Genomic DNA, 25,764 nt, shown 5'->3' on the forward strand with positions numbered 1-25,764 from the left:
GAAGGGGGCAGGAAGGCCTCCTCATTTCAGCATTGCTGGCCAGAGTGACTATGATTGTTGTGAAATGATCCTATGGTCAGTTGTTATTTTCAGGAAGGTTGTAAAGCTGGAGGAGGTCAAGGTTTTGCAATAGTTAAGAGGGGTTTCTAAAGAGTTCTTATCATCTGTGAGAATTTGGGCAGCTGGAAAATGTTTGTCCTGGGAAGTTTCTATGATGTGTGTTTGGGGAGGAAAGTTGGAAGCGTATCAATTGCTAAAAAGGTCAGAGAAGGAGGGAAGGAGTTTTTCATGTAAGTAGGGTCAGAACAGCTGGGAGGTCAAATTGGGAATATTATAGCAGCAGTTGGGCAGAGATGGAAACAGCAATTCTGGGCAAAGGGTATGGCGGAGTGCGGCAGCTGGGAAGACCCAGCATGGGAGAGTTTGAAGAGTAAGATAAGCAAAGACCTAGGGGAAAATGTGCCTCCAGCAAAACTCAAACTGCCTTGCACAGCATCTGTTTTCAAAATTTACAATGATTATAGCCTTTCCTTTCTAGGGAGCTCACGGTGCAAGTTTACTTATAGCCTTTCCTTTCTAGGGAGCTCACGGTGCAAGTTTACCTGCCATCCTTCCAATGGGATCTCTCTGGTGTTTTCAGTTTTCTCCAGGATTATGGAATTTATATGTGTAATCCTGAAAAACCTGTTCAATTTACTTAAAATGCCAAAAAATCCTATATATAGCACTCATGCGAGGTGATCCCCATTGCAGGGCACTGAATGACTTCCTATGGCTCCTCCAGCCATAGTCTTTGTAACTTCCACAAAACAACTTTGTTTCCCTGATGGGTCTGCGTAAGATAAGATGAGGAAAGATGCAGGTGGATTATATGATTCAGTTGAGAGTGATGGTTAACAGGCTTAATTGTGAAACTTTGGAACTCTGACGTACATATACAATGAGCCATCTCAGACACAGGTGTGGGGGATTTTACTTACATTAAAGAAAAAAGGCCAGGAGGGGAGCCTTGAGATCCCCAAGTCTCCTCCAGCCAGGAGACAGAGCTGTAACATCAGAGGGGTGGTGGCAGTAGAACCAGGACCCAGAGCCCAAGACTGAGTGGTGTAAAGTAAAACTAAGTGCCTTCAGGCAGGGGGCTTGCTTGTGGAATGTGGTGCCTCCAGACACTTTATGGGAGGAGCTAAAGCCAGGTGCCTTAGGGCTCAAGTTTATAGCAATATGGAGCTCCCTAAAAGAGCTTCCTTACATTGCTGGAGCAGGGCAGAGGCCAAGGTGCCTGTGGCTCAAGACACGGCTGGGGAGAGGTTATTCTGACTGGAAAAACTGTTCCCTGAGCCTGTCTGATCCTGAATTGTAGCCTGTTAACTTCCCTAATAAACCCCGTAACTGTGAGGATGGTGTTTCAGTTCTCTGTAGCTATTGCAATGAATTTTCAAGCTCTGCTGAATAGACAATGTTGTAGGAGAGATGGTTGGTGTCATTTCTATACTCATATTAAAAATAAATATTGTTAAGTGCTGTTGAGTCGATTCCAGCCCATAGCAACCCTGTATAGGGTTTCTGAGGAGCAGATGGTGAGCTTGAACTGCCGACCTTGCAGTTCAAACAACTTTGCAGTTCAGCACATTAACCCACAGTGCCACACCAGGACTTGTCCTGTCAAAATTAGAAGGGCAAAAAGTGCACGGAGTCCTGGTGTGGCACTGTGGGTTAATACACCAGACTGCAAAGCTGTTTGAACTGCAAGGTCGGTGGTTCTAGCTCACCAGCTGCTTCTAGGAAACCTTATACAGGGTCACTATGGGTAGGAACTCACTCGATGGCACTTAACAACAACAACAAAAAATGCATAGCAGTACTTTGTGATGTGTCATCCTAGAAAAGTTTCATATAAGTTATGGTAAATCATATCACATTTAAATCTTACTATGAAGTTTATTAAGGAGTGTGGTGGCTCCATATGATAAGCATGGGACTACAAGCTACAAGGTCCGAGGTTTAAGCCTACCACCTGCTCCATGGGAGAATGAGGAGGCTTTCTGCTCCCCTAAAGATTTAAAGCCTCAGAAACCCCATACAGCGTCACTATGAGTTGGGACTGACTTGACGGCAGTTAATAACAACAAGAGAATTTATTATTTAATATTAAAAGTTTGTAGTATGTAATTAGTGCTGTACTAGCCTAAAAAGCAAGTAGTTCTTTAAAATACAAATAGCCATCAGTTCCTATTTAATGTGATTTATAGATTAAAGTATTTTAAACTATTTCATAATCTAAATATAATTCATTAAAGTGAATAAAACAAGTATACAACATCATCGTTGTTGTTGTTGTGTGCCGTGCAGTCGGTTCCGACTCATAGTGACCCTACACAGGGTTTCCGAGGCTGTAAATCTTTACAGAAGCAGAAAGCCACATCTTTCTCCCATGGAACCGCTGGTAGTTTCGAACTGCTGACCTTGCGGCTCGCAGCCCAATTCGTAACCACTGTACAGGGTCGCTATGAGTCGGTTCCGACTCCACGGCACATAACAACAACAACAACAACAAACGCTACCAGAACAACATCGTTAGTACAAAATAATTGGGGTAATCACCTGGAGTCCTGGTGTGGTACTGTAGGATAAGCACTGGACAGCAAAATGCAAAGTTTGTGGTTCAAATTCACTAGCCGCTCCTTGGAAACTACACACAGGGTTGCTATGAGCTGGAAATGACCAGAGACCACTTAACAACAAGAACTTGGGATAATCATCTAAGCAATCTCCACTCAGACAAAAAAAACAGAACGTCATTGGGACATCAGAAGACCTCTCCTTCCCAAATGAAACTATTATCCTGCTGTCTAGCACTAGTGTGTAGTTTTGCCCATTAAGAAGACAGTTCACAATAACAAGTGTATATACGTCAAATCACATAGTACAACGTCTTTTTCTGGAAACTGGTTTCATTCCTCATTATCCTTGTTCTATGTGTTTGTAGTTTACTCATTTCCCTGACTACATACATTCCAAAAGTAACTCATCCATTTTACTGTCCTGGACACTTAGATGGTTCCCAGTTTTGAGCCCTTATAAAAAATGCTATTTAACACATGTATGGTGGTGGTGGTGGTTATATGCCGTGGAGTCAGTTCCAACTCATAATGACCCTGTACAGGGTTTCCATACATGTAGAAAATGTATGTGGAAATCATGTGTGCACTCTCAGAAATGCATGTGAACATACATTTCTGTTGAGTCTATGCCTAAATAAAAAATCCAACCCCATTGCTATCAAGTCAATTTCAATTCATGGGGACACCTTCCTTGTGTGTCAGAATGGAACTGTGCTCCATAAGGTTTTCAGTAGATACTTTTTCAGAAACAGATGATCGGTTCTTCTACAGTGCCTGAGTGGATTTGAACCACCAACCTTTTGATTAATAAGTCATTCAGAGATCTGTCATTCAGAGATCTGATATATACCTTTGTTGTCATTGCTGTAGTTAAGTGCCATCGAGTCTGCTCTGACTTATAGAAAGCCTTTATATGGTTTCCAAGGAGTGGCTGGTGAGCTTGAACTGCTGACCTTGCTGTTCAAACTGACCTTGCAGTCCAATGCATCAACCCACAATGCCACACCAGGACTCCACCTAGGAAGGGTAAATTGCTGGTTTAGGGGATTGATTTGATTTTCTAAGTTGGTTATCAATAATTCTTCCTGTGCATGAATGTGAATTTCACTTCTCCCATTAATATAGTCTTTTCATCTTTCCTTGAGTAATAGTTGCCCACGTGACTTGCTTTGACCAATAGAATGTAGGCAAGTGATGCTACGTGTGTTCTGGGCCTTGGCCTTATAGTTCTTTTTATCTGTGTTTTCAGTATCTTAGAACACGTTCATTCTCCATGCCTGGCCTATACCAGACCACATGGAAAGAGACACCCAGCTGTTCCACTATCCCAGTTAAGTCCAACCCCAATGAACTCACCAGCTGCATGTGCTGTATGCATGAGCCCGTGTGAGAAAAACTGCCCAACCCATCAAAATATCCTGGGAAACAATACGTATTGTTGTTTCAAGAAGTTTGGGGGTGGTTTGTTATGCAGTAATACATAATTGAAACAGTGAGTTTCTTTAATATTGGTGGTGTTGTTAAGTGTCGTTGAATTGGTTCTGACTCATCACAACCCTGTATAGGGTAGATAAAGATAAACAATTTTCCAAACTAGTTACACCAGTTGCATTTTAGTTAGCAATGTGTAAGGGTTTCTGTTGGTCTAAAGCATTGCCAACACTTGGTACTTTGAGTCATTTTAATTTTACTTTTTCTTGTAGACACATTGTGGTATTTTGTTTTGGTTACTCCTAATAACCAAAAGATGGAAAGAACCAACAGAAGAATGGATAAACAAGATGCGGAACATACAGAAATTGGAATATTACTTAGAAAATGGCATATTACTTAAAAGAGAAAGTAAGTCTTTGTATCTCATACCAGGGTCGTTATGAGTTGGAACCAACTTGATGGCACTTAACAACAACAAGAGGCAGATGTAAAGGAAAAGAAAAGGGAGACTCATTGCTTCAGGTATACTGAGCTTCTGTTACACAACTGCTGTTGTTGTTAAGTAAGTGCCATTGAGTCAGTTCTGACCCATAAGCAATACTGTATATGGCTTCTGAGGAGCAGCTGGTGAATTTGAACCGCTAACCTTGTAGTTCAAGCCGACCTTACAGTCCAATGCATTATCCCACAGCACCACACCAGGACTCCTCTCTGTTGCATATTAGTGATGGGAATTTTTGGAATGAGATAACAAAGATGTTTATATTGCCTCAACAACATAACTAATGCTACTCAACTATACTGGTGAAGAATATTGAAATGGCAAATGTTTTGCTATATATATATATATATATATTTACCACAAATAATTTTATTCTAGGGAAGAGGAAAGCACTTACTATTTCTTCTTGTATATTATTATAAATATATCAGAATATATTCATTAAATTTGGCTACTTCTTGCAGTAATTAATATGACACCATTTTTCTGTTATTCTTTTTTAAGACAAGAATGCATTATATTGTATGTGCTTCTGTTTGTTTACCACCAGCACTGCATAATTTTTAAATTGTGCCATGGGTCTAATACATTTGGGGACACTGGGTAATTACTTGGACATAGAGTTTACATAAGGAGCTCTGGTAGCATAGAAGTTACAAGTTGGCCTGATAATCTCGAGGTCAACAGTTTGAAACTACCAGCAGTTCCATGGGAGAAAGATGAGGCTTTCTGCTCCCGTAAACATGTACAGCCTCAGAAACCCTATGCAGGGTCGCTATGAGTCAGAATCGACTCCATGGTACACCACCGCCACCACCAGAGTTAGCATGATCCTAACCCCATGTGGCTTTCCAGCACCAACTTGAGCCATTTCCTTCCCCAACCCTATTCATCTCATCTAGGCCTTCCAACATCCTACCCTTTGGTTTAATTGCATTCAGAGAACCTCATTATCCTCTTTGGTCCTCTTTCCACTTGATAGACATCAAATGTGAGTCTGTATACCCGTTCCTATTTTTCCCTCTGATGTGATCCTATTTATCACACAGGTCTCTGCTTACATAGTTCCTGTCCCAGAAAGTTCACCCCAGCTCTTTACCTTGTGTTGTATGTTCCTTTTGTGTACCTGTGCTTACCCCTATCATAAACGAAACCAAGCCCACTGATGCCAAGTAAGCTCAAACTCAGAGCTACCCAACTTGCTTTCTTCCCACACTTCATCAGAATTTCCTAGAGGGCAGAATCCTTTGCTTCGTTGAATCATTTTATCCCTAACACAGCACTAGTACGTTTTTTGTACGATTCTTTTCTATAAAGTACTTTGATTAGCAAAGATTGACTAGTTTTCAAATTTACTAGTTATAGTGAATTTATAGTTTTTTAATAATATTGTAAAAACTGTCCTAATAGAATTTCTACTACATACCACTCCTTTGTGTCTTTTGGTATGTCAAGAAATGCTGTTTTTAAGGGTCATCCAGTTAATTTCCTATTCATAAAAACCCTATAGAACAGAGTAGAACTGCCTATAGGGTTCCTAAGGCTGGAGTCTTGATGGAAATAAATTGTCACATCCTTCTCCCAGAGTGACTGGTGAGTTCAAAGCACCCACCTTACGTTATCATCTGAGCACTTAAGCCCTAAGCTACCAGAGCTCCTTGTGATAAAGCTTGGGGACAGAAGAGTAAAGCCATGGGGATTACAATAGCAAACAGAAGTATAACATATCTTATCATATCCAGCTTTCACATGCATACGAGGTGAATTGTTGGTGTTGTTAAGTGCCTTCAAGTTGGTTCTGACCCATAATGACCCTGTGTAGGGTTTCCGAGGAGTGGCTAGTGAACTTGTACCACCAACCTTGCAGTGCAAATGGACCTTGCAGTCCAGCGCATTAACCCACAGTGTCAAACCAGGAGCCCATAATGTGGTGAATAGACTATTTTAATCTATGACTAGACTATGAACAGATGTTGAATCAACCATTATGGCTTATGTCATCTGCACCTTAGCCATCAAAGTTTGGCATCTTTGCTTTTTAAAATTTTAATGAGATCCTTTGCAACCAATTTGCCCAATGCAATACATAATTTGACTTTTGGACTGTTGCTACCATGGGCATTGATTGTGGATCCCACTAAAATGAAATCCTTGACCACTTCAATCTTTTATGATGTTGTATAATGGTCCAATTGTGAGGATTGTTTGGTTTTTTTCTTATGTTGCGGTGTATTCCATACTGAAGGCTGTAGTCTTTGATCTAGCTCAGTTAGTGGTCCAAGTTCTCTTTACTTTCAACAAGCCAAGCTTGTATCATCTGCATGTTGTAGGTTGTTAATGAGCTTTCCTCTAGTGCCGATGTCTCGGTTCTTATTCATAGTCCAGCTTTGCAGATTATTTGCTCACTATACAGACTTAAGAATGTCTCATACACATCTTTCCTGATTTCAAAACATGCCGTATACTCTTTGTTCTGTTCAAACGACTGCTTCTTGGTCTATGCATAGGTTCCACATGAGTACAATTAAGTGCCCTGGAATTTCCATTCTTTGCAATGCAATCCATAATTTGTCATGATCCAAAGAGTGGAATAAAACACAGGTAAACATCTTTCTGGTATTCTCTGCTTTCATTCACGATACATCTGACATTATCAACAATACCATCCTTCATGCCATGTGTTTTTCTGAATCTGGCTTGAATTTCTGATCATTGTCCTGTTCCTAACTCTCTGGTGAGCTACCAACTAGGATTTGGCTTTTTTTTTTTTAAACTACCATAGGCTGCGTTCAATTATAGTTCAAAGGAAATTCTAGAAAGTCTATATTTTACTTTCTGGTCATGTCAAGTTTACAGCAGATCTAGTGGCTTTCTAGAGCAAGGTAGCTCCTTTCTAAGTGACTACAGCTTGTAGCCAGACCATGTGGAACACATGGTTTCCAGGAAAGAGAGGTCAGGAGATTAGGTACCAACGGTTAAATGTTTCTTTCTGGAAATGACTTCCTCTTCCAGTTCATTGGCTATAGAACTGATCTCATATCTCTTTCTAATGGTAAGACAGAAGACACTGGGGAGCACATAGGTATTTAGTGGTTAGTATATGTCTCTGTCATACCTTTCAGATTATAATTAATTTTCCCCCTAAAGTAAAGTAGAAACAATCAAAAGAAAGGAAAACACACCCAAATTTACATTAATTATTTTGAAAGTATTGTATTTTCTGATAATTGAAGAAAAAATACACCAAAACACAGATTTAGGCAGGTTTTCCTTTACAGAAGAAAGTCTTACAGGCCTCCAAGCACATGACTGGCCAGTGGGGCACCCTAGATATTGAATAGCCAGTGTGTCTCTATACTGAAGAACAAGGAAAAAATTCTTAGTTTTAGGTCAATTGAAAATTTAAAAATAATAAGTACTATTTTGAAAGCTGTATGGGCAAGTTATATGTGTCTTGGTTTTGAAATGTCACTTCCTGAGTAACAATTACAGACCAAAATTCAACGCAGAACTAGTAGCTTGCTAGGTGGATACACTATTGCCCTCTGTTATGAATTCAGAGCTTCTAAGAGGTTAGCTGCTGATCCCAATTCCCCTTCATCCTTAAAATGACTCCCTGTGTGTGCTAGGTTTATAATTGTGGGTGACACGATCAGTTTGTGATGGTCTGATAACTTAACAGTTGGCAGATAAAACCTACTCAGGGGTTCCAAAGAAGAAAGGCCTGGCATACTGCTTCTTAATGATACCAACCCAAAATGAGTTTGTTTTTTAGTGTATGTGCTGGACAAAGTCTCAGTTTTTACAATTAGCAAATTTTTTTTGAATTTGAAAGAAAAAACAAACAAACAAAACATTTAAAAATGGGAATAATAAATTTCCTTTCTATGAAGAAAAGTCTAAGATACGGAAGTGAATGTATTTTATGCATATAATGCTGAAAGAGTCTTTTATCTAGAATATATAAGGAAATACTTCAAGTTGATAAGAAAAAGACAGAAAATGCAGAAGAAATATGGGCAAAACACTTGAACAAATAATTTACAAACAGACTTCCAAATGACTCACTCTTCTGTCAGTTTGCCGTACTTTGGTGGCTTGCATGTTGCTGAGATACTAGAAACTATGCCATCAGTATTTTAAATACCAGGAGAGTCATCCGTGGTGGACAAGTTTCAGCTGAGCTTGCAGACAAAGAGACTCGGAAGGAAGAAAGGCAGACTATATTTGAATGTCTAGTCACTGAAAACCTTATGAATAGCAGTGGAACATTGTCACATTTTTGAATATTGAATCATTATGAAGAGCACCAGAATACTGTCAGATATACTGCCAGAAGATGAGCCCCTCAGGTTGGAAAGAACTCAAATTATGATTAAGAAGAGCTGCTCCTTCCAAGCAGAGTTGATCGTGATGACATGGATGGAGTCAAGCCTTGGGTACCTTCACTTGCTAATGGGGCACAACTCAAAATGAAAAGAAACAGCTGTAAACATCCATTGATAACTGGAACATAGAATGTACAAAGTATGAACATAGGAAAATTGCAAGTTGTCAAAAATGAAATGGAACACTTAAAGATCAGTATCCTAGGTATTGGTGAGCTTAAATGAACTGGTATTGGCTATTTTGAATTTTACAATTACATGATTTACTACATCAGGAATGACAAATTGGAGACGAATGGTGACACATTTGTCATCAAAGAGAACATTTCAAGATCTCTCTTGACATATAATGCTGTCTATAATAGGATAATATCCATACGCCTACAAGGCAGAACAGTTAATACAACTATTATTCAGATATATGCACCAACTACTAAAGCCCGTGATGACGCCATTCAAGAATACTACCAACTTCTTCAGTCTGAAGTTGATCAAACAGCCAGTCAAGATGTATTGATAATTACTGGCGATTAGAATGCAAAGGTTGGAACCAAGGAGGAGGGTTCAGTACTTGGTAAATATGGCCTTTTTTTATAAAAAGATGCTGGAGATCACAGGCCAGAATTTTGCAGGACCAATGAATTCTTCATTGCAAACTAATTTTTAAATAACATAAAAGACAAGTATACATATGGACCCCACCAGATGCCTGGATGGTGGAGATGTTCCATATGCTCAAAAAGGCCAGGGGCAGATTATGGAACAAACCATTAAATGTTCACATGCAAGTTCAGGCTGAGCCTGAAGAAAATTTAAAAAGTCCACAACAGCCAAAATATGACTATATGACTTTGAATTTATCCTACCTGAATTCAGAGATTATCTGAAGAACAGATTTGATGCATTAGACACTAATAACCGAAAACCAGAAGAGTTATGGGATGATATCAATAACATCATACAGGAAGAAAGTAAACGGTCATTAAGAAGATAAGACAGAAGGAAAAGATCAAAATGGATGTCAGAAGAGACTCTGAAACTTGCTTTCCAGCACAGAGATGCTAAAGCAAATGGAAGATATGAGGAAGTAAATGAGCTGAACAGACAATTTCAAAAGACAGCTAGAAAAGACAAAGTCAAGTATTATAAATGAAATGTGCAAAGACCTGGAGTTAGAAAACCAAAAGGAAAGAATATGCTCATCATTTCTCAAGCTGAAAGAACTGAATAAAAAGTTCAAGCCTCAACTTGAAATATTGGAGGTTTCTAGGGGCAAAATATTGACTGATGCATAAAGCATCCAAAAAAGATGGAAGGAATCTGTACCAAAAAGAATTGCTCAATGTCTAATCACTTCATGAGGTAGCATATGATCAAAAGCCAATGGTACTGAAGGAAGAAGTACAAGGTGAATTGAAAGTAGTGGTAAGGAACAAAGCACTGAGAATTGATGGAATACAAACGGAAATCTTTGAACAAACTGATGCAGCATTGCAGGCACTTAGTTAACGATTCCAAGAAGTTTGGATGATATATACCTTGCCAACTGATTGGAAGAGATCCTTATTTGTGCCCATTCCAAAGATAATTAACCCAACAACTTCACAAATCATCAGACAATATTAATATCACATGCAAGTAAAATTTTGCTAAATTTGGCTACAACAGTAAATTGACAGGGTCTGTCAGAGATTCAAGCCAGATTCAGAAGAGGATGTGGAATGAGGGATGTAATTGCTGATGTCAGATGGATCTTGGCTGAAAGCAGAGAATACCAAAAGATGTTAACCTGTGCTTTGACTATGCCAAGGCTTTCCACTGTCTAGATCATGACACGCTATGGACAACAGTATGGAAAATGGGTATTTTGGAACATCTAATTGTGCTCCTGAGGAACTTGTACATAGACCAAGAGGTAGTTGCTGGAACAGAGCAAGGGGACACTGAATGGTTTAAAAACAGGGTTGTATTCTTTCACGATATTTACTCAATCTGTACGCTGAGCAAATAATCTGAGAAACTTTATTATCTAATGAAGAACATGGCCTCAGGATTAGAGAAAGACTCATTAATTAACTGTGATATGCAGATGATACAGGCTTGCTTGCTGAAAGCAAAGAGGACTTAAAATACTTACTGATGAAGATCAGTGACCACGGTCTTCAGTATGGGTTGTACCTCAATGTAAAGCAAACAAAAATCCTCACCAGTGGACCAATAAACAACATCCATATAAATGCAGAAAAGATTGAAGTCAAAGACTTCATTCTGTGTGGATCCACTATCGACGCTCATGTAAGCAGCAGTCAAGAAATCAGATGACGTATTGCATTAGGCAAATCTGCTGCACAAGGCCTCTTTAAAGGTGTTTTAGAGCAGAGCTGTCAGTTTGAGGACTAAGGTGTGCCTAACCCAAGGCAAGGTGTTTTTAATAGCTTCATATGGTATGGTGCAGTAGGATCAGTACTGGACTGTGAATCACAAGGTTGGCAGTTCAAACCCACCAGCCACTCCTTGAAAACCTTATACAGGGTTGTGATGAGTCAGAACTGACTTGATGGCACTTAACAACAACAACAATATATGCATATGAAAATTGGACAATGAATAAGTAAGACCATAGAAGAATTGATGCATTTGAGTTAGATTTTTGGAGAAGAATATTGAAATACCATGGACTGTCAGAAGAACAAATATGTGGTGCAGGAAAAGTATAGCCAGAATGCTCCTTCAAATCCAGGTGGCGGGACTTGGTCTCTCATATTCCAGATACGTTTCGCGGAGGGACCAGTCCCTGGAGAAGGACATCATGCTTGGTAAAGTGGAGGATCAGAAAAGAAGAGGAAGAGCCTCAACGAGATGGTTTGGTATACTGGGGCAACAGTGGGCTCAAGTGTAAGAACGGATGTGGGCATGGTACAGGACCAAGCCTTATTCTGTGGTGTGCATGTTGATGCTCTCTGTAGGAACCAACTCAGTGGCACCTAAGAACACCACCAACCCCTTCTATCAGCATTGATTGTGGAGCCAAGTAAAACGAAGTTCCTGACAACTTTAATAGTTTCTATGTTTAGCGTGATGTTTATGGGTCTAGTTGTGAGGATTTTTTTTTTTTTTCCCTTTATGTTGAGGTCTAATCTATACTGAATGCAGTAGTCTTTGATTTTCTTCAGTACATGTTTCAAGTCCTCTTCTCTTTTAGCAAGCCAGGTTGTGTCATCTGCATATACAGGTTGTAGATGAGACATGCTTCAATCTAAAGCCCCATTCTTTTTCATATAATCCAGGGTTTAGATTATTTGCTCAGCAAACAGATTGAATAAAATTACATGGTAACAGAATACAACCCTGATGTACACCGTTCCTAATTTTAAACCACACAGTAACCCCTTCTAGTCAAATGACTGCCGCTTGTTCTTTGTATAGGTTCCGCATGAACACAATGATGTGTTCTGGAATTCCAATTTTTCATAATATTATCCATAGTTTGTTATGATGTACACAGTCAAATGTCTTTTTGTAGTCAATTAAACGCAAGTATTTGCCATTCTTTAACCAGAGAGTCATATGGTTTACCATGCCAGAAATGACAAATAGAAGCAGAATTGTTGTGTGCCATTGAGTCAGTTCTGACCCATAGCAACCCTGTATAGGGTTTCCAAGGAGTGACTGGTAAGTTTGAACCACCGACCTTGCAGTTCAAACAGCTTTGCAGTCTGGTGCATTAATCCACAGCGCCACACCAGAACTCCTTAGAAGCAGAATAGTGTCATATTAATCATTAAAAAGAACATTGTCTGTGATAGTATAATATCCATAAGCCTAGAAGAAAGAACAGTTAATAGGACTATTATTCAAATTTATGCATTAATCAGTGATAAAGAAAATGAAGAATTCTACTAACTTCTGCAATCTAAAATCGATCAAACATGCAATCAAGATGCATTGATAATTGTTGGTGATTTGGATCAGAAAGTTAGAAAACAAAGAGGAAAAATTAGTAGCTGGAAAACATGGCCCTGATGATAGAACTGATGCTAGAGATCTCATGACAGTAGCGTAGTGATTACGAATCGGGCTGTGAACCTTAAGGTCAGCAGTTCCAAACTACCAGCTGTTCCATGGGAGAAAGATGAGGCGTTCTGCTCCCGTAAAGATTTACAGCCTCAGAAACCCTGTACAGGGTCACTATTAGTAGGAACCGATTCCATGGCACGTAAAAACAACAACCTTTATAAATACTTTGTTTTTCTACATTTTTTAGCCTCATACTTTTTGACCACTTCAATTTTGTAACTGACTATATTTTCTAAAGGAAGATTTGAAAGATAATCCACAGATCTCATGACAAAGTTTGGCAAAGCACACCTTTACAATACTGTTTTTTTTTTTTTTTTGCTACATTTTTTTAGCCTTGTACTCTTTGACCACTTCAATTTTGTAACTGATTATAGTTTCTGTAGGAAGATTTGAATTATAATACACACTGAGATAAATATGTTGCTTGTGATCCTGTTACAGGTTTGTGTCCTTCCACACAAGGGAATTCAGAGCACTCATATGTCAGGTGCCCCCCCCCCCCCATGGTGCTGTAGGACAAGGTTAGCAGTTCAAACCTACCAGCTGCTCCTTGGAAACCCTGTATAGGGTCACTGAGGGTCAGAATCGACTTGAAGGCACTTAACTTAATATTTCATGTGAGTCTCATAAAAAATGTACTATACATTTATCTTGTGCGAGGAAGACAGGAGGGCGTCAAAGATATTGTATTATTGTTTTCAGGGAATATTAATGGCCCTGAATATCATTTAAGCAGATGAAGCAATTGGGGCTATAAGGAAAGTTGCTAGACCATAAAAGTATAAAGGTTTATCGTATGCCGAAAGGCACATCAGCATTTAAAATGAAGTTTTACCCCAAAATGCTATATTAAAAGAAAAAAAAACTCACACTTTGGGTCTATAGCCAGACTTTTAAAATTAAAAAAAAAAATTTTTTTTTAAAGAAAGAAATGAACAAAACTTTCGTATGTTAATCCAGTCTCTTGTAGAGAAATTGGCCCCCAGACACATCTTTCTCCCTCCCTTGGGTGGAGAGCTAGGATCAGAGAATTTCACACCACAGCCAAGAATGGAGACAGACAGCAGGGTACCGGGCTAGCTGGGATGTAGGCGGTCCCCGCGGGGAGGGTCTGGGGAAACGGGTGAAGCGGGTGAAGAACTTGGTGAGCAGACCACAGCCAGGGAGGTGGGAACATTGTGAGAAAAAAGGCGGTGGCTTGGGTTTCTCCGCCCCCTCAAGAGCGAGGGGCGGAGAACCGTCCAGCCAATTGGCGCCGGCGGCTTCACTCGGGCTCCGGGACTCGGAGGGAGCTGCCCAGTGTTACGGCCGCGCCCTCAGTGAGACGGCTTTCAAGTCTCTGTGTGCGCGCCCGGCGACGAACTAGCTCGGCCAGAGGTGCAGCGGCTCAGCGCGCAGGCAGAGTGCGCTGTGGCCTCGGCCAGAGAGGGAGCCGTCGCCACCGCCGCGCGTGCTGGGCCGCCCCTTTTTTCCCTTCCCGGTCCGCACCCCACGAGTTGTGTCACGGAGGAGCGGCGGGAGAGGAGGTGCTCGGCTCAGATCCTAGGCTACAGTTCTCCGCGCCCTACAAACCAAGCCAGAGGCGCTCCTACACCAGCGTGCTATCCGCGACCCTCCCCAGGATTGCCTTTGTCTCGGAGCAGAAGAATCTGGATTGGCCGCTTTCGTGGAGATTGGAGGGCCACAGCCCACGATCTAGGATAGAATCCTGCCTACCTGAGCCCTGCTCCAGGCGCACGTGAACCTTAGGGCGAGGGGCAGAGTAGCCGCGGGTATTTCCCCGGTCCCTGGTGGGCATCCGTCGCTCACCAGCACGCCTGTTCAGGAGGAAGGGGGACACGGAGTCATTGGCCGGACCATACCCTCTCACCTCTGTCTCCAGTACCTGCGGCGTGGACGCCCGCGGGATCCCAGGACGCCCCAGGCGCTCGGCAGCTGTGGTGAAGGGAAGGAGCTGCTGGCCCTCGGAGATCCAGGGCCCCTCTTGTTCCCCCGTCTCCAGCCACTGGTCCCCCTAGATCCTTTCACTTCCACGTTCGAGACTGAGAGCTCAATGCCGCCGCATCAAGGGAACCCAGAATACATCAGCAAGCCTGTGGCGGATTGCTGTGGCTGCGAGGTGCCGCCCGTGCCTCCGCGCAGGGTGCGCAGCGGCAGAACTGCAGCGCTAGCTTCTCGCTGTCGGGCTGGCGGCGCCGAGAGGCGCAGCATCAAGTGCGTGCTGGTCGGAGATGGCGCCGTGGGGAAAACAAGCCTGGTGGTGAGCTATACCACCAATGGCTACCCCACCGAATACATCCCCACTGCCTTCGACAACTTCTCCGGTGAGACTGCCTAGGGGGCCATTGGGGCTGGGAATGGGGGGCCTGTGTGTGTTGTGGGGGTTGGGTGGGGTGGGCATCCATCTGGGCTCAGGGGCTGTCAAGAAACACTTTGGCTGAGAGTTAACATTAGCAGCTGCTCAGGACAATGGCGTTAACAGAGTATTAGAAAGGGACTGGCTACCTGACTGAACACTTTTAAGATGTTGGAGGACTTCCAAGGGGGTTGGCAGGGCATCATGCTAAGCTCTAGCTGGGAAATGGATCCAATTCAGAGTTCAGTTCAATTTCTGGAGTCTAGGATATGCGAAGGAGCCTTAGGAGCGCAGTGGTTCAACTCTAAACTGCTAACCGAAAGGTCAACCCTGCTAACTCACCCACAGAAGAAATGACCGGAAATGTTGCCCCTGTAATGACTACAGCCTAGGACACCCCATGGGACAGCAGTACTCCACCATTTTGGGTCGCTATGAATCAGACTCCTGGTGTGGCGCTGTAGGATCAGCACTGGACTGAGAACCACAAGGCCGGCAGTTCAAACCATGAGCTGCTCCTTGGAAACCCGAAACAGGGTCACTATGAGTCCTGAGTTGGAACCAACTGGATGACACTTAACAACAATTAATCAGAATCGACTGTGTGACACACAAGAACCTTTTCAGTGTCTCTTTAAGCTACTTAAAACACTCATATTGGGTGGAATATCCCATGGTTTGGTAGCTACAAAGCTAAGGGAATCCTTTTAATGAATATTTCAAGTCTTTTTGAAATTTCAGGAAAAACATTTACAATCTACTGAGTGACCTATATTCTTGCCCCTCTTAAAAAAATATTGTTTCACTGACCATATTTCCAAAGGTCTACCTGCTGTATGATGGGGCCGTGATTTCTCCTATCGCAGCCTAGATTCAGTCTTAAGGAGTCCTGGTGCCGACCGCAGTACTTAAACTCTCAGCTGCTAACCAAACCAACCATGTTCTCCAGGAAGGATTACAGCCTTGGAAACTCCACAGAACAGTTTGTTCTCTGTCCTGCGAGGTTACCAAGAGTTAGAATCCACTAATCTACTCCGTGGCAGTAGGGTCACTCGAGTGAGTCCCCCAACCTAAATGATATTTTTGTGTGTTTGTTTCTGATACCGACTAGGTATAAACACTTAGAATAGTCTACAAATCTTGAGACAAAACGGTCATTAAAAAAAAAAATTACTTAATTCAAATAAAAACTTCTAAAGCCTCCCAAATGAAGGCCCCATTTTCTTGCACACCATCATATGTCCGCACTATGAGATTCATTCTTTTCTCTTTAATTCTCTGAACTGGCTAAGGGAGATAGGGAGGAACATGGTTCATCAACAGGACAGTGAGGGCAGTCTGTATTTGCACATGTTCTCAAAACAAGGTAGGATTTTATGATAAACCCTGAACTCAGGAACATTTCCCAAGGGAAACAATTATTTGTGAGGTTTGCCACCAATTTTAAAAGGCCAGGTTAGTTCCCACTTAGCCCCAGTGTTGTTTTTAGGTCCTTTGAAACCAGTGTGACAGGAAGATAAATCTTGGGCTCCAAAGAAAGGGAAGGGCCATTCTGGTGCCATCAAAGAGCGCAGTGATTTGCTGCCTCATCTGCTTTGGTGAAGTGACTTGTGGAGCCCTGAAGGGTTTATATACTAAAATGTTTGCCTTGGATCGGATTTCTTTGTTTTAGTTAAGTCTTTCATTCATTAAAGGACGGAGAAGAGGAGTTGAAGGATTTGAAGCAAAAATGGGAGGACAGACGAAAAGTCTGACTCCTCTACCACCTTCTTTCGGTTTGATGGTCATTTTGTTCTCATTTTCCAGCTGTGGTGTCTGTAGATGGGCAACCTGTGCAACTTCAGCTTTGTGACACCGCTGGCCAGGTCAGTATCACTTTACTGCTTAGTCCAGGGAAAGGAAATCACCGTTTAGGGGTTTCCAAATAGCTTTTTATGAGTTTCCAAATGATTTCTTCAGTAACTGGGTCATTCTAAAGCCTCATGAAGTAAACTCACCCTTGCTGGCAGCTCCTCAAAGAGGACGGCGTGGGGGTGGGAGTTGGGGGGAGGAAGCAATGCACTTTGGGACTCAATCATCAAACAGGATCTGGCCAAGCTCAGTGTGAGCAGGAAAGAGAAACAACTCTTATCTTATAGAGACTTCTAATATCATTGACTTTTGTTTACTATTAACATGGATCAGTAATGCTTTGTAATTATTTCTGAAATAAGTTGGCAATATCTAATAGTAATTATGTTAAAGGACAGAGAATTAAATATTTAAGATGGTGTTTTGGATAGTTAGTGAGTGTTACTATTTCCCCTTAGTAATTTATGATTTTGCTCACTAAGGACTAACCCCGTCCTCGTTAAACAAAGGTGCAGATGCTGATATGTCCTAAATTAAGCTAAACTAAGACTTATTATTTTCAAAATTACTGTAAACATTTATTCTTGTCATAAGGACCAGCCACTTAGACAAAACTTAACAGGGATAGCCTAATAGTATTAATTGTCATATGATGTTTATTTGCTACCTTGAAAGTGAGAACATTTGGTAGTTTTTTGATTCTTGTTTCCATGGTAAATCAGACTAAGTGTAATGATAAGACTACCATTTTCATGTAGTTCATTAAATCCTTTCATTTTATATTAAAAAAAAAACTTATCAGGGAGTGATGGAGAAAGTGTAGACAAGGGACGGGTCTGGGTGACTTTCCGTTGGGGTGTTCTACTGAAGAATTTTCAGGGTGCTCTTTATCTCATGAAATAGCCATAAAACAAATGCTCAAGTCGTTGGAGTCATGCTTTGCCTTATAAACCTTATACAATACGATGTGTGCCTCCTGAGTTTGCTCAAGTAGCGGGTTACTAGATGTCTCATCTCTCCAGTACTTGCGGGACTCAGGGAGAGTGGTGGTAAGTTCCTCATAGACAGGTAGCTTCATCTGCTGAAGCTATCACCTGACCATATGCATTTAACAAATTGCCTTTCCAGGGTCCCCCAAACCCACGGGGAAGCCAGGTGGCTTACCTGTGCTGAGGACAGGTTTTATTTTGAAACTTAAAGGTGGCCTTTGCTGTCCTGGCTCAGCCCCAGTTTGGCAGTGGCCATAGCAGTTGTACTGCAGCCTCACCAGTTTGTCCCTTACCCTAAAAGTGGAAACACCTCAGCTTTCCCTTCACCATGAGTAGAAAAAAGACAAAAACAATCTGGATGCTAATGCTTATGGAAAGAAAAAAAATCACAACACAGTCTCTTCTAGCATTTAATCTTTTAGAATGTCATACTAGTATGTTTAATTAAATATTAATTGCTTTGAATAAAGTGAGAACATTTTCTTATTATGAGTAGGTTTTCTGACCTTTATATGAGCAGGCAGAGTAGCTAGCTCAGAGCCTGAGAAATACCCATAAGACAGAGGAACCCAGGAAATCTAAAGATATTGCTGTCAGAGGCCTCTGAGGGGAGAAGCAAGCAACATAGCAAATTCCACTGCCCAGTGGACATTCTTCTGTCAGATGTGAGTTCTCCACACCATACTCACCTTCCAGAGGTGGGAGGGTCAGGATCTGGCACGCTAAACCCAAATTCATTTCTACTGAGTCAGTTCTGCCTCTTTGTGGCACTGGGATTGAGTAGAAGTACTCCACAGGGCTCCGGAGGTTGTAAATCTTTACTGAAGCAGATTGCCCCATCTTTCTCACTGGGAGCACCTAGTGGGTTCAAACCTTCAACCTTTGGGTTAGCAGTCCAAGTGCTTTACCCACGGCACCACCAGTGTTCTTTACCTGGCCCACAGTGGTGGTGTCGTTAAGTGCCAGCAAGCCAGTTCTAACACATGGGGACTGTATAGGGCTTCCAAGGAGGAGCTGGTGGGTTGGAACCACTGGCCTTGCGGTTGGCAATCTAATGCTTATCATAGAGCACTAACCTTTTATAGAATGGATGAAGGATGAAGTACTAGCTTCAGTGCAATGCATAGAGAAGTCTTGGGCCTGCCTTTTAGAGCTCAGTCTAGAGGAAAGACAAAACACATTTATAGTAGCGAGTAAAGGATACAAGAGAAGAGAGAAAGGTGGTATCAGCTAAGAGACTGACTGGCAGGTTCACATAAACAAAGAGGCCTTATCAGAGTTTTGAAAGAGAAATAAGACTTTTTGCCAGAAAAACTGTAAGACTGATCCTGAATTGCCAAGGAAGAGTTCAATCATGCTTAGTTTTATTTGTTTAAAATTCAGGGGGGCATGAAAATAATTTAAAAAATATTTTATGTAAAAAAAGTGTATAATTGCAGGACAAAAAGATTTTGGTGCTCAATTGTTACGCTTTAGTTAATTGGAAATTCTTCTGGCCTCCCTGTAATGTTTTTATTATATTTACCATGTATCATACCAGATTTACTGAAGGTTTATATAGTTTATAATATATACCTATTAAATAATACCAACAGCTAAAAATCCAACTTTAAAAAACTATGAAAAAGTATTTTTCTCTGGAGGACAATACATAGATATTGAAATAAAACTAGTCTTTTCCTCCTGTTGGTGGTTCAAACCCACCAGTCACTCCTTGGAAACCCTTTATAGGGTTGCTATGAGTCAGAACTGACTTGACGCCATTTAACAAAATATATATGTGATGTACTTATGTATGCTTAAGGAGTCCTGGTGTAGCACTGTAGGATAAGCACTGTACTGCTAACCACAAGATTGACATTTCAAACCTACCAGCCGCTTTGCAGAAACTCTTTATGGGGTTATTCTGAGTCAGAATCAACTCGATGACACTTATCAGCAAACACTTAAATATGCTTATTTATATAAGTAATTAGATATGTACTTATAACCAGTTTTTTCTCCTGCTCTAATATGCATAATATACTTATATATGATATACAATATGCATATGTGTATGTATATGGTGTGGCGCTGTGGGTTAATGCGCCAGACTGCAAAGCCATTTGAACTGAAAGGTCGGCGGTTCAAGTTCACCAGCTGCTCCTTGGAAACCCTATACAGGGTCACTATGGGTCAGAACCGACTCGACGGCACTTGACAACAACACAACATGGTGGTGGTGGTGGTAGTTGTGTGCTATCGAGTCAGTTCTGACTCATTGCAACCCTAAATAGGGTTATCAAGGCTGCAAATCTTTATAGGAACAGAAAGTCTCATTTTTCTCCTGCCGAGATTTTAGTAACATCAGAAAAAAGTGATTTCATTTATGTATGTTATTGTTGATAAGTGCTATCAATTGGGTTCCGACTCATAGGAACCCCATATATAGTTTTCGAGGCTATAAATCTTTATGAGAGCAGAAACCCTCAACTTTGTCCCGCGGAACTGCTGGTAGTTTTGCACTGCTGACCTTGAGGTTTGCAACCTGACTTGGAACTACTGTGTTACCAGAGTTTCTTTATAGATAAATGTTGTTGTTGTTAAGTGCCACTGAGTCGGTTCTGACTCACAGCGCCCTGGTATGGGCCTTCCAAGGAGTGGCTACACAGACACTAAAATAAAAACAGGTTGCTAGGGTTTTTTTCCATATAAATATATGAGAGAGAGAGAGAGAGTGTCTTGGTGTGGCCACTGTGTGTTAATGAGAATTGCCTACAATTCCAGTAGCAGGGTCAACAGTAAGAAAATATTGTGGGTGCCAACACAAGTCTGGTAAAAGGTAATTTACCTGAATTAGAATAGAAAAGATAATCAGCATGACTAGTTTTGCAAACTGTTAAAAGAAACGCTAATATATACATATACATATATATACATGTATAGTTCCTGCTACTAGTCATAAATATGGAGTCCTGGTGTGGCGCTGTGGGTTAATGCGCCAGACTGCAAAGCCCTTTGAACTGAAAGGTCGGCAGTTCAAGCTCACCAGCTGCTCCTCAGAAACCCTATACAGGGTCGCTATGGGTTGGAACTGACTTGACGGCACTTCACAACAAAAGTCATAAATATATATTTCCTGCTAACTTGCATATGTACTAATTAGCAGAAAATATTATATATCTATTATTAACTGGAAACATGTATATAATCTAGTATTAGCAGTAAATTCTCTCTCTCTCTCTCTCTCTCTCTCTCTCTCTCTATATATATATATATATATATATGCATTTCTTTTAACAATTTGCAAAACTGATCATTGGGAAGAATTGTTTGTGTTCTCTCTAGTTCAGATAAATGACTTTTTAGTAGACTTGTATTGATACGTACAATATTTTCCTAGTGTTGCCCTGCTACTAGAATTCATTCCTCTTCTCAGCATTCCTCCTGAAATCCTCGTGGAATTGATGAAATGACACTAGCCACCTCCACTTCCGATCCCAGTAGAATCTGCATACAGAAAATTCCTAAAGACAGTTTACAATGTGGGTTTCACATAGAAGTTGACAAAGTGAGAGAGAAAAGCCTCAGCTCTTACTGTTAGAATCAATAAGTAGACATTGCATTTTGTGCTTTTTACTCTTCTCGTTAGAATGTACACAAGTTTGTAGAATGTTAGGAAGAGTTTCTAACACTGACTCACAGTTTTACCCAAGTGGAAACAGATCAAAGACTGAGAACTTTAAGGAACATACCTTTGGCATAAGAGAAAGGAGTATGTTTGAAAGGAGAGTAGTTCATTGCAGACTGCCATTGGGAGCTGAAAATTCTTTCATCTTCGGACTTGTGAGGTCCTTAGAAAAAAAACATATTCAGGAGAAGAGAAAAAAAAAAAAAATCAGGTTGCTGCTTGACCAGAGGGACCTGCACTATTTAGCTGCCTGTCTGTCCAGTATTCTGCCCCACCCGGTGCGCACCTCGCCACCAAATGTAATCTTGTACAGTTTCTTTGAAGCAGAGCTGGCAAGCACATGCATTTGCTTGGCCCCAGAACACCTTTCCCAGAATGGTTCATTCCAGCAGGCCTCATTGTACTTATGTGTATTCCATTTATATTAGCAAATATCTAAAGTTTCTGGTCAGGCAACCAGTGGCAGAGTTTCGTTTCTCTTTTGCTTCGTGAGTCCTTCAGACGAACTCTCAAGAGGTCTGCTGAAGTCAGCTTTGCAAACCCCCGTGACAAACCCCGGCAGGCGTTCTTGTGCTTTCGTTTCTTTTTATTGGCAATGTACACTCAAAGTACTAGGCATAACCAGGATGACTGGCCTTCTAGTTGTGGCATGAACAGCTACGTGGAGGGGCGACTTAACACGGACCTCATTGGTTGGTTTTTCTTTTCTGTGCTTCTTACTTTGAAGCCTTCTGATAAGAGAGGGAACATTTAATTAAAATATATTAAGAGCTGAGCTATAGTCTACCTGGCCAAGTTTCTGTGTTCTTCCAGTGCAAAAGTAGCATTAAGAAGCTTAAATTGTTTTTTTAACTTTTACCTCTAGAAGACTGGCAGATGCTTGTTATATTTTGAAATGCCTTACTCATTTCTGATCATTGTTGCTTTTGACTTTAATATTTATTAGTTGGTTGTTGACCCATAATTGTAATAAAAGTTTCTGTTGTTACATGCCGTTGTGTCAGTTCCAACTCCTAATGACCATGTAGAAGGTTTCCAAGGAGTGGCTGGTGGGCTTGAACTACCGACCTTGCAGTTAGCATTCTAGTGTTTATCCTAGAGCGCCACACCAAGACTCCACAATTATAATATGGAGTTTCAAATAAAGGAAGTACATTCAAACAAAACAGATAAAGGGTTATGCCTGGAGAAAAGGCCTTGGGCAGGGAAGAATGCATATATAAATATTAGCTTATAAGTAACGAAAGTTAAATAACAAAAGAACTAGATAATATTTAACTTTTTCTTGCAATGGGGAAATTACCAGAAACATTAAACATATATCAGAAAGAAGACGAAACAAGAAATAGAAGGTACTCATTTATCAAACAAGAAGGAGAAGGTACCAAGAATTGTCTTACGTGACACAGAAAGTTACATGTTCTCTAAGTTGCTAGTGAGAGTGTTATCCAACAGAGGTCATCAATTCCATTTCCGGGTTGGTCCGTTATTCTCTGTACTCTATATACGATGTAAGTTGTTGTTGTTTAGTGCTGTTGAGTCAGTTTCGACTCCTAGTGACCCTGTATAGGGTTTCTGAGGAGCGGTTGGTAAGTCTGAACCACAGATCTTGTGTTTCAAACAGACCTTGAGGTCCAGTGCTTTATCTCACAATGCCACGCCAGGACACCAACTTGTAAGTAGGTCATGAGTGTTTATGTGAATCTCAAATGTATTTGACAGCTGTGCTGTGGCACTTAACAATAGCAACAACGGTCGTAACTGACCCTTGAAAAAGACAGCTATTTTGTCTATGTTGGGAACACGGACTCCACTTAAATTGTGTCTTTGTAAAACTATCTCTTCTACAATCAGTTGGTTTCTGTTACATGCTAGGATGCTTTTAAGGAAAATGCTAAGCTTGGTATTTTTGCTGATGGAAGGTGATTAGAATAATAACTTTTGGATGCTTCGATTGCTTGCAGGATGAGTTTGACAAGCTCAGACCCCTCTGCTACACGAACACAGACATCTTCCTGCTGTGCTTCAGTGTGGTGAGCCCTTCATCTTTCCAAAATGTGAGTGAGAAGTGGGTGCCTGAGATCCGCTGTCATTGTCCCAAAGCCCCCATCATCCTGGTCGGCACTCAGTCGGATCTCCGAGAAGATGTCAAAGTCCTCATTGAGTTGGACAAATGCAAAGAGAAACCAGTGCCTGAAGAGGCGGCAAAGTTGTGTGCCGAAGAAATCAAAGCCTCCTCTTACATAGAATGTTCCGCCTTGACTCAGAAGAACCTCAAAGAAGTCTTTGACACAGCCATTGTTGCTGGCATTCAATACTCGGACACTCAACAACAACCAAAGAAATCCAAGAGTAGGACTCCAGACAAGATGAAAAACCTCTCCAAGTCCTGGTGGAAGAAATACTGTTGTTTTGTATAATGCTGGCAAGAAAGTCAGAAAAACTATTTTCAGATGAAATCAATATTAGACGCTATATTAGCTGAAATAATTCTTTTACTGTGTAGAACCTGTTTGGAGAGCATGTGTGTTTTCCATATTCAAAGAGGAGTTCTCAATCTCTATACTTTCTTGTCTTTAATTTTCTGGGTTGAGCTAGGGGTGAAATACTTATGCAAAGTAATTTTGAAGGAAGTTCAGAGTTTTTCATAACTCTGGAAATTTAGAGTTCCATACCTCTGGATTAATGTATATCTCACATGTAAAAGACACATCAGATCTGTATGTCAGGAGAGGTATTTTGCTGCATTATAATGTGCAGAAGAACAAAAGGGGGAATGTAGTGGATAACCCTCCTTTGATCAAAGGGTACTTAATGCATAGCCCTAGTGTGTAGCTGTACTGTAAGACAAGCACTGCACTACTAACCACATGGTCCATGGTTCAAATGCACCAGCTGTTCCTTAAAAGCCCTGTCTTGGGCCACTTTGACTCAGAACAGATTCAGTTGCATTTAACAACAACAGTGCATAGTGAAGGAGCCTTGGTGGCTCAGTGGTTAAGTGCTTGGCTGCTAATCAAAAGGTCATGGCTTTGCATTCACCAGTCACTTCCCGGGGGAGAGAGACGTGGCCGAGTCCTTCATAGAGACTGCAGCATTGACGCTCATAGAGGCCAGTTCTCCTCTGCCCTGTAACGTCGCTATGAGACAAAATCAACTCAAGGGCAGTTGATTTGGGTTTCATTTATGTATTTATTTTTTTTGTTTAATGCATAGTGCATATGTACACAGGTCAACCATGGAAAGAACTTAGCTTTGAAACTCCATGCAAACCATCTTTTATTTTATATTTTCAAGAGCAAAAAGCTGAAGAAAAAAAAAAAAAAAGAGAGAGACCTCTAGCAGTAAAACCCAAAGTACTCACTAATTTAGCTTTTGTCATAACTGCTTGGTTAAGATTTAATAACAACCAACCAGCATGGAACCTACTGACTCTATGGCAGTTTTGACCAAAAAGGAAACTTGTATTCGGGATTTTTATTCTTAGGCCTGTTGTGTTATACTGTATAAACACAACCCAAGTGCCATGAAGAGCCAAGCAGGTATTTATCAGTGACTCTTTCATGGTTTTATTTTATTTTATTTTATTTGGAGGGTTCTCATTTGCTAGGTTCTAGAGTGTCTGGACTAAATTACCCACATCCTTGGTAATTAGAGGAGTAGGAAGCATTATACTCATTTTTAAAAATGTCTATACTTAAATTGTCCCATCTGCAGGAAAGTGAATATTCTTAAAAGGCCTGCAGAAAATGTTTATGGAAGACAAAATGTCCCTGTTTATCATTAACGGCCACAATGCACTGCTGGGTGTTCACCTCACACAATCACTCTCATGTGTGTGCATGGCTGTGTTTGCTGCTGATTCACTCTTTC

General features: G+C 41.0%; 1 protein-coding gene across 1 annotated transcript; it reads left to right on the plus strand.

Annotated features, from left to right (window-relative positions):
• The first annotated feature begins 381 nt into the window (after nt 1-381).
• LOC102825142 (rho-related GTP-binding protein RhoU-like) lies at nt 382-24,376 on the plus strand. Its single transcript, XM_006870582.1, has 5 exons — nt 382-430; nt 14,178-14,623; nt 14,908-15,349; nt 17,188-17,246; nt 23,856-24,376. The coding sequence occupies exons 1-5, from the start codon at nt 382-384 to the stop codon at nt 24,309-24,311; spliced, it is 1,452 nt and encodes a 483-aa protein (XP_006870644.1). The 3' UTR covers nt 24,312-24,376.
• Nucleotides 24,377-25,764: the final 1,388 nt, after the last annotated feature.

This window comes from Chrysochloris asiatica, unplaced genomic scaffold, assembly GCF_000296735.1.
Source record: "Chrysochloris asiatica unplaced genomic scaffold, ChrAsi1.0 scaffold00144, whole genome shotgun sequence".
In the NCBI taxonomy this organism is placed as follows: Eukaryota; Metazoa; Chordata; class Mammalia; order Afrosoricida; family Chrysochloridae; genus Chrysochloris; species Chrysochloris asiatica.

Excerpts from the sequence above, each read along its gene's own strand:
- LOC102825142 (XM_006870582.1), top strand. The coding sequence starts at position 382 with ATGGCGGAGTGCGGCAGCTGGGAAGACCCAGCATGGGAGAGTTTGAAG. Across the intron at positions 14,624-14,907 it reads AGAGGCGCTCCTACACCAGC|TACCTGCGGCGTGGACGCCC; the intron begins GTGCTATCCGCG and ends CTCTGTCTCCAG. Across the intron at positions 15,350-17,187 it reads TGCCTTCGACAACTTCTCCG|CTGTGGTGTCTGTAGATGGG; the intron begins GTGAGACTGCCT and ends CTCATTTTCCAG.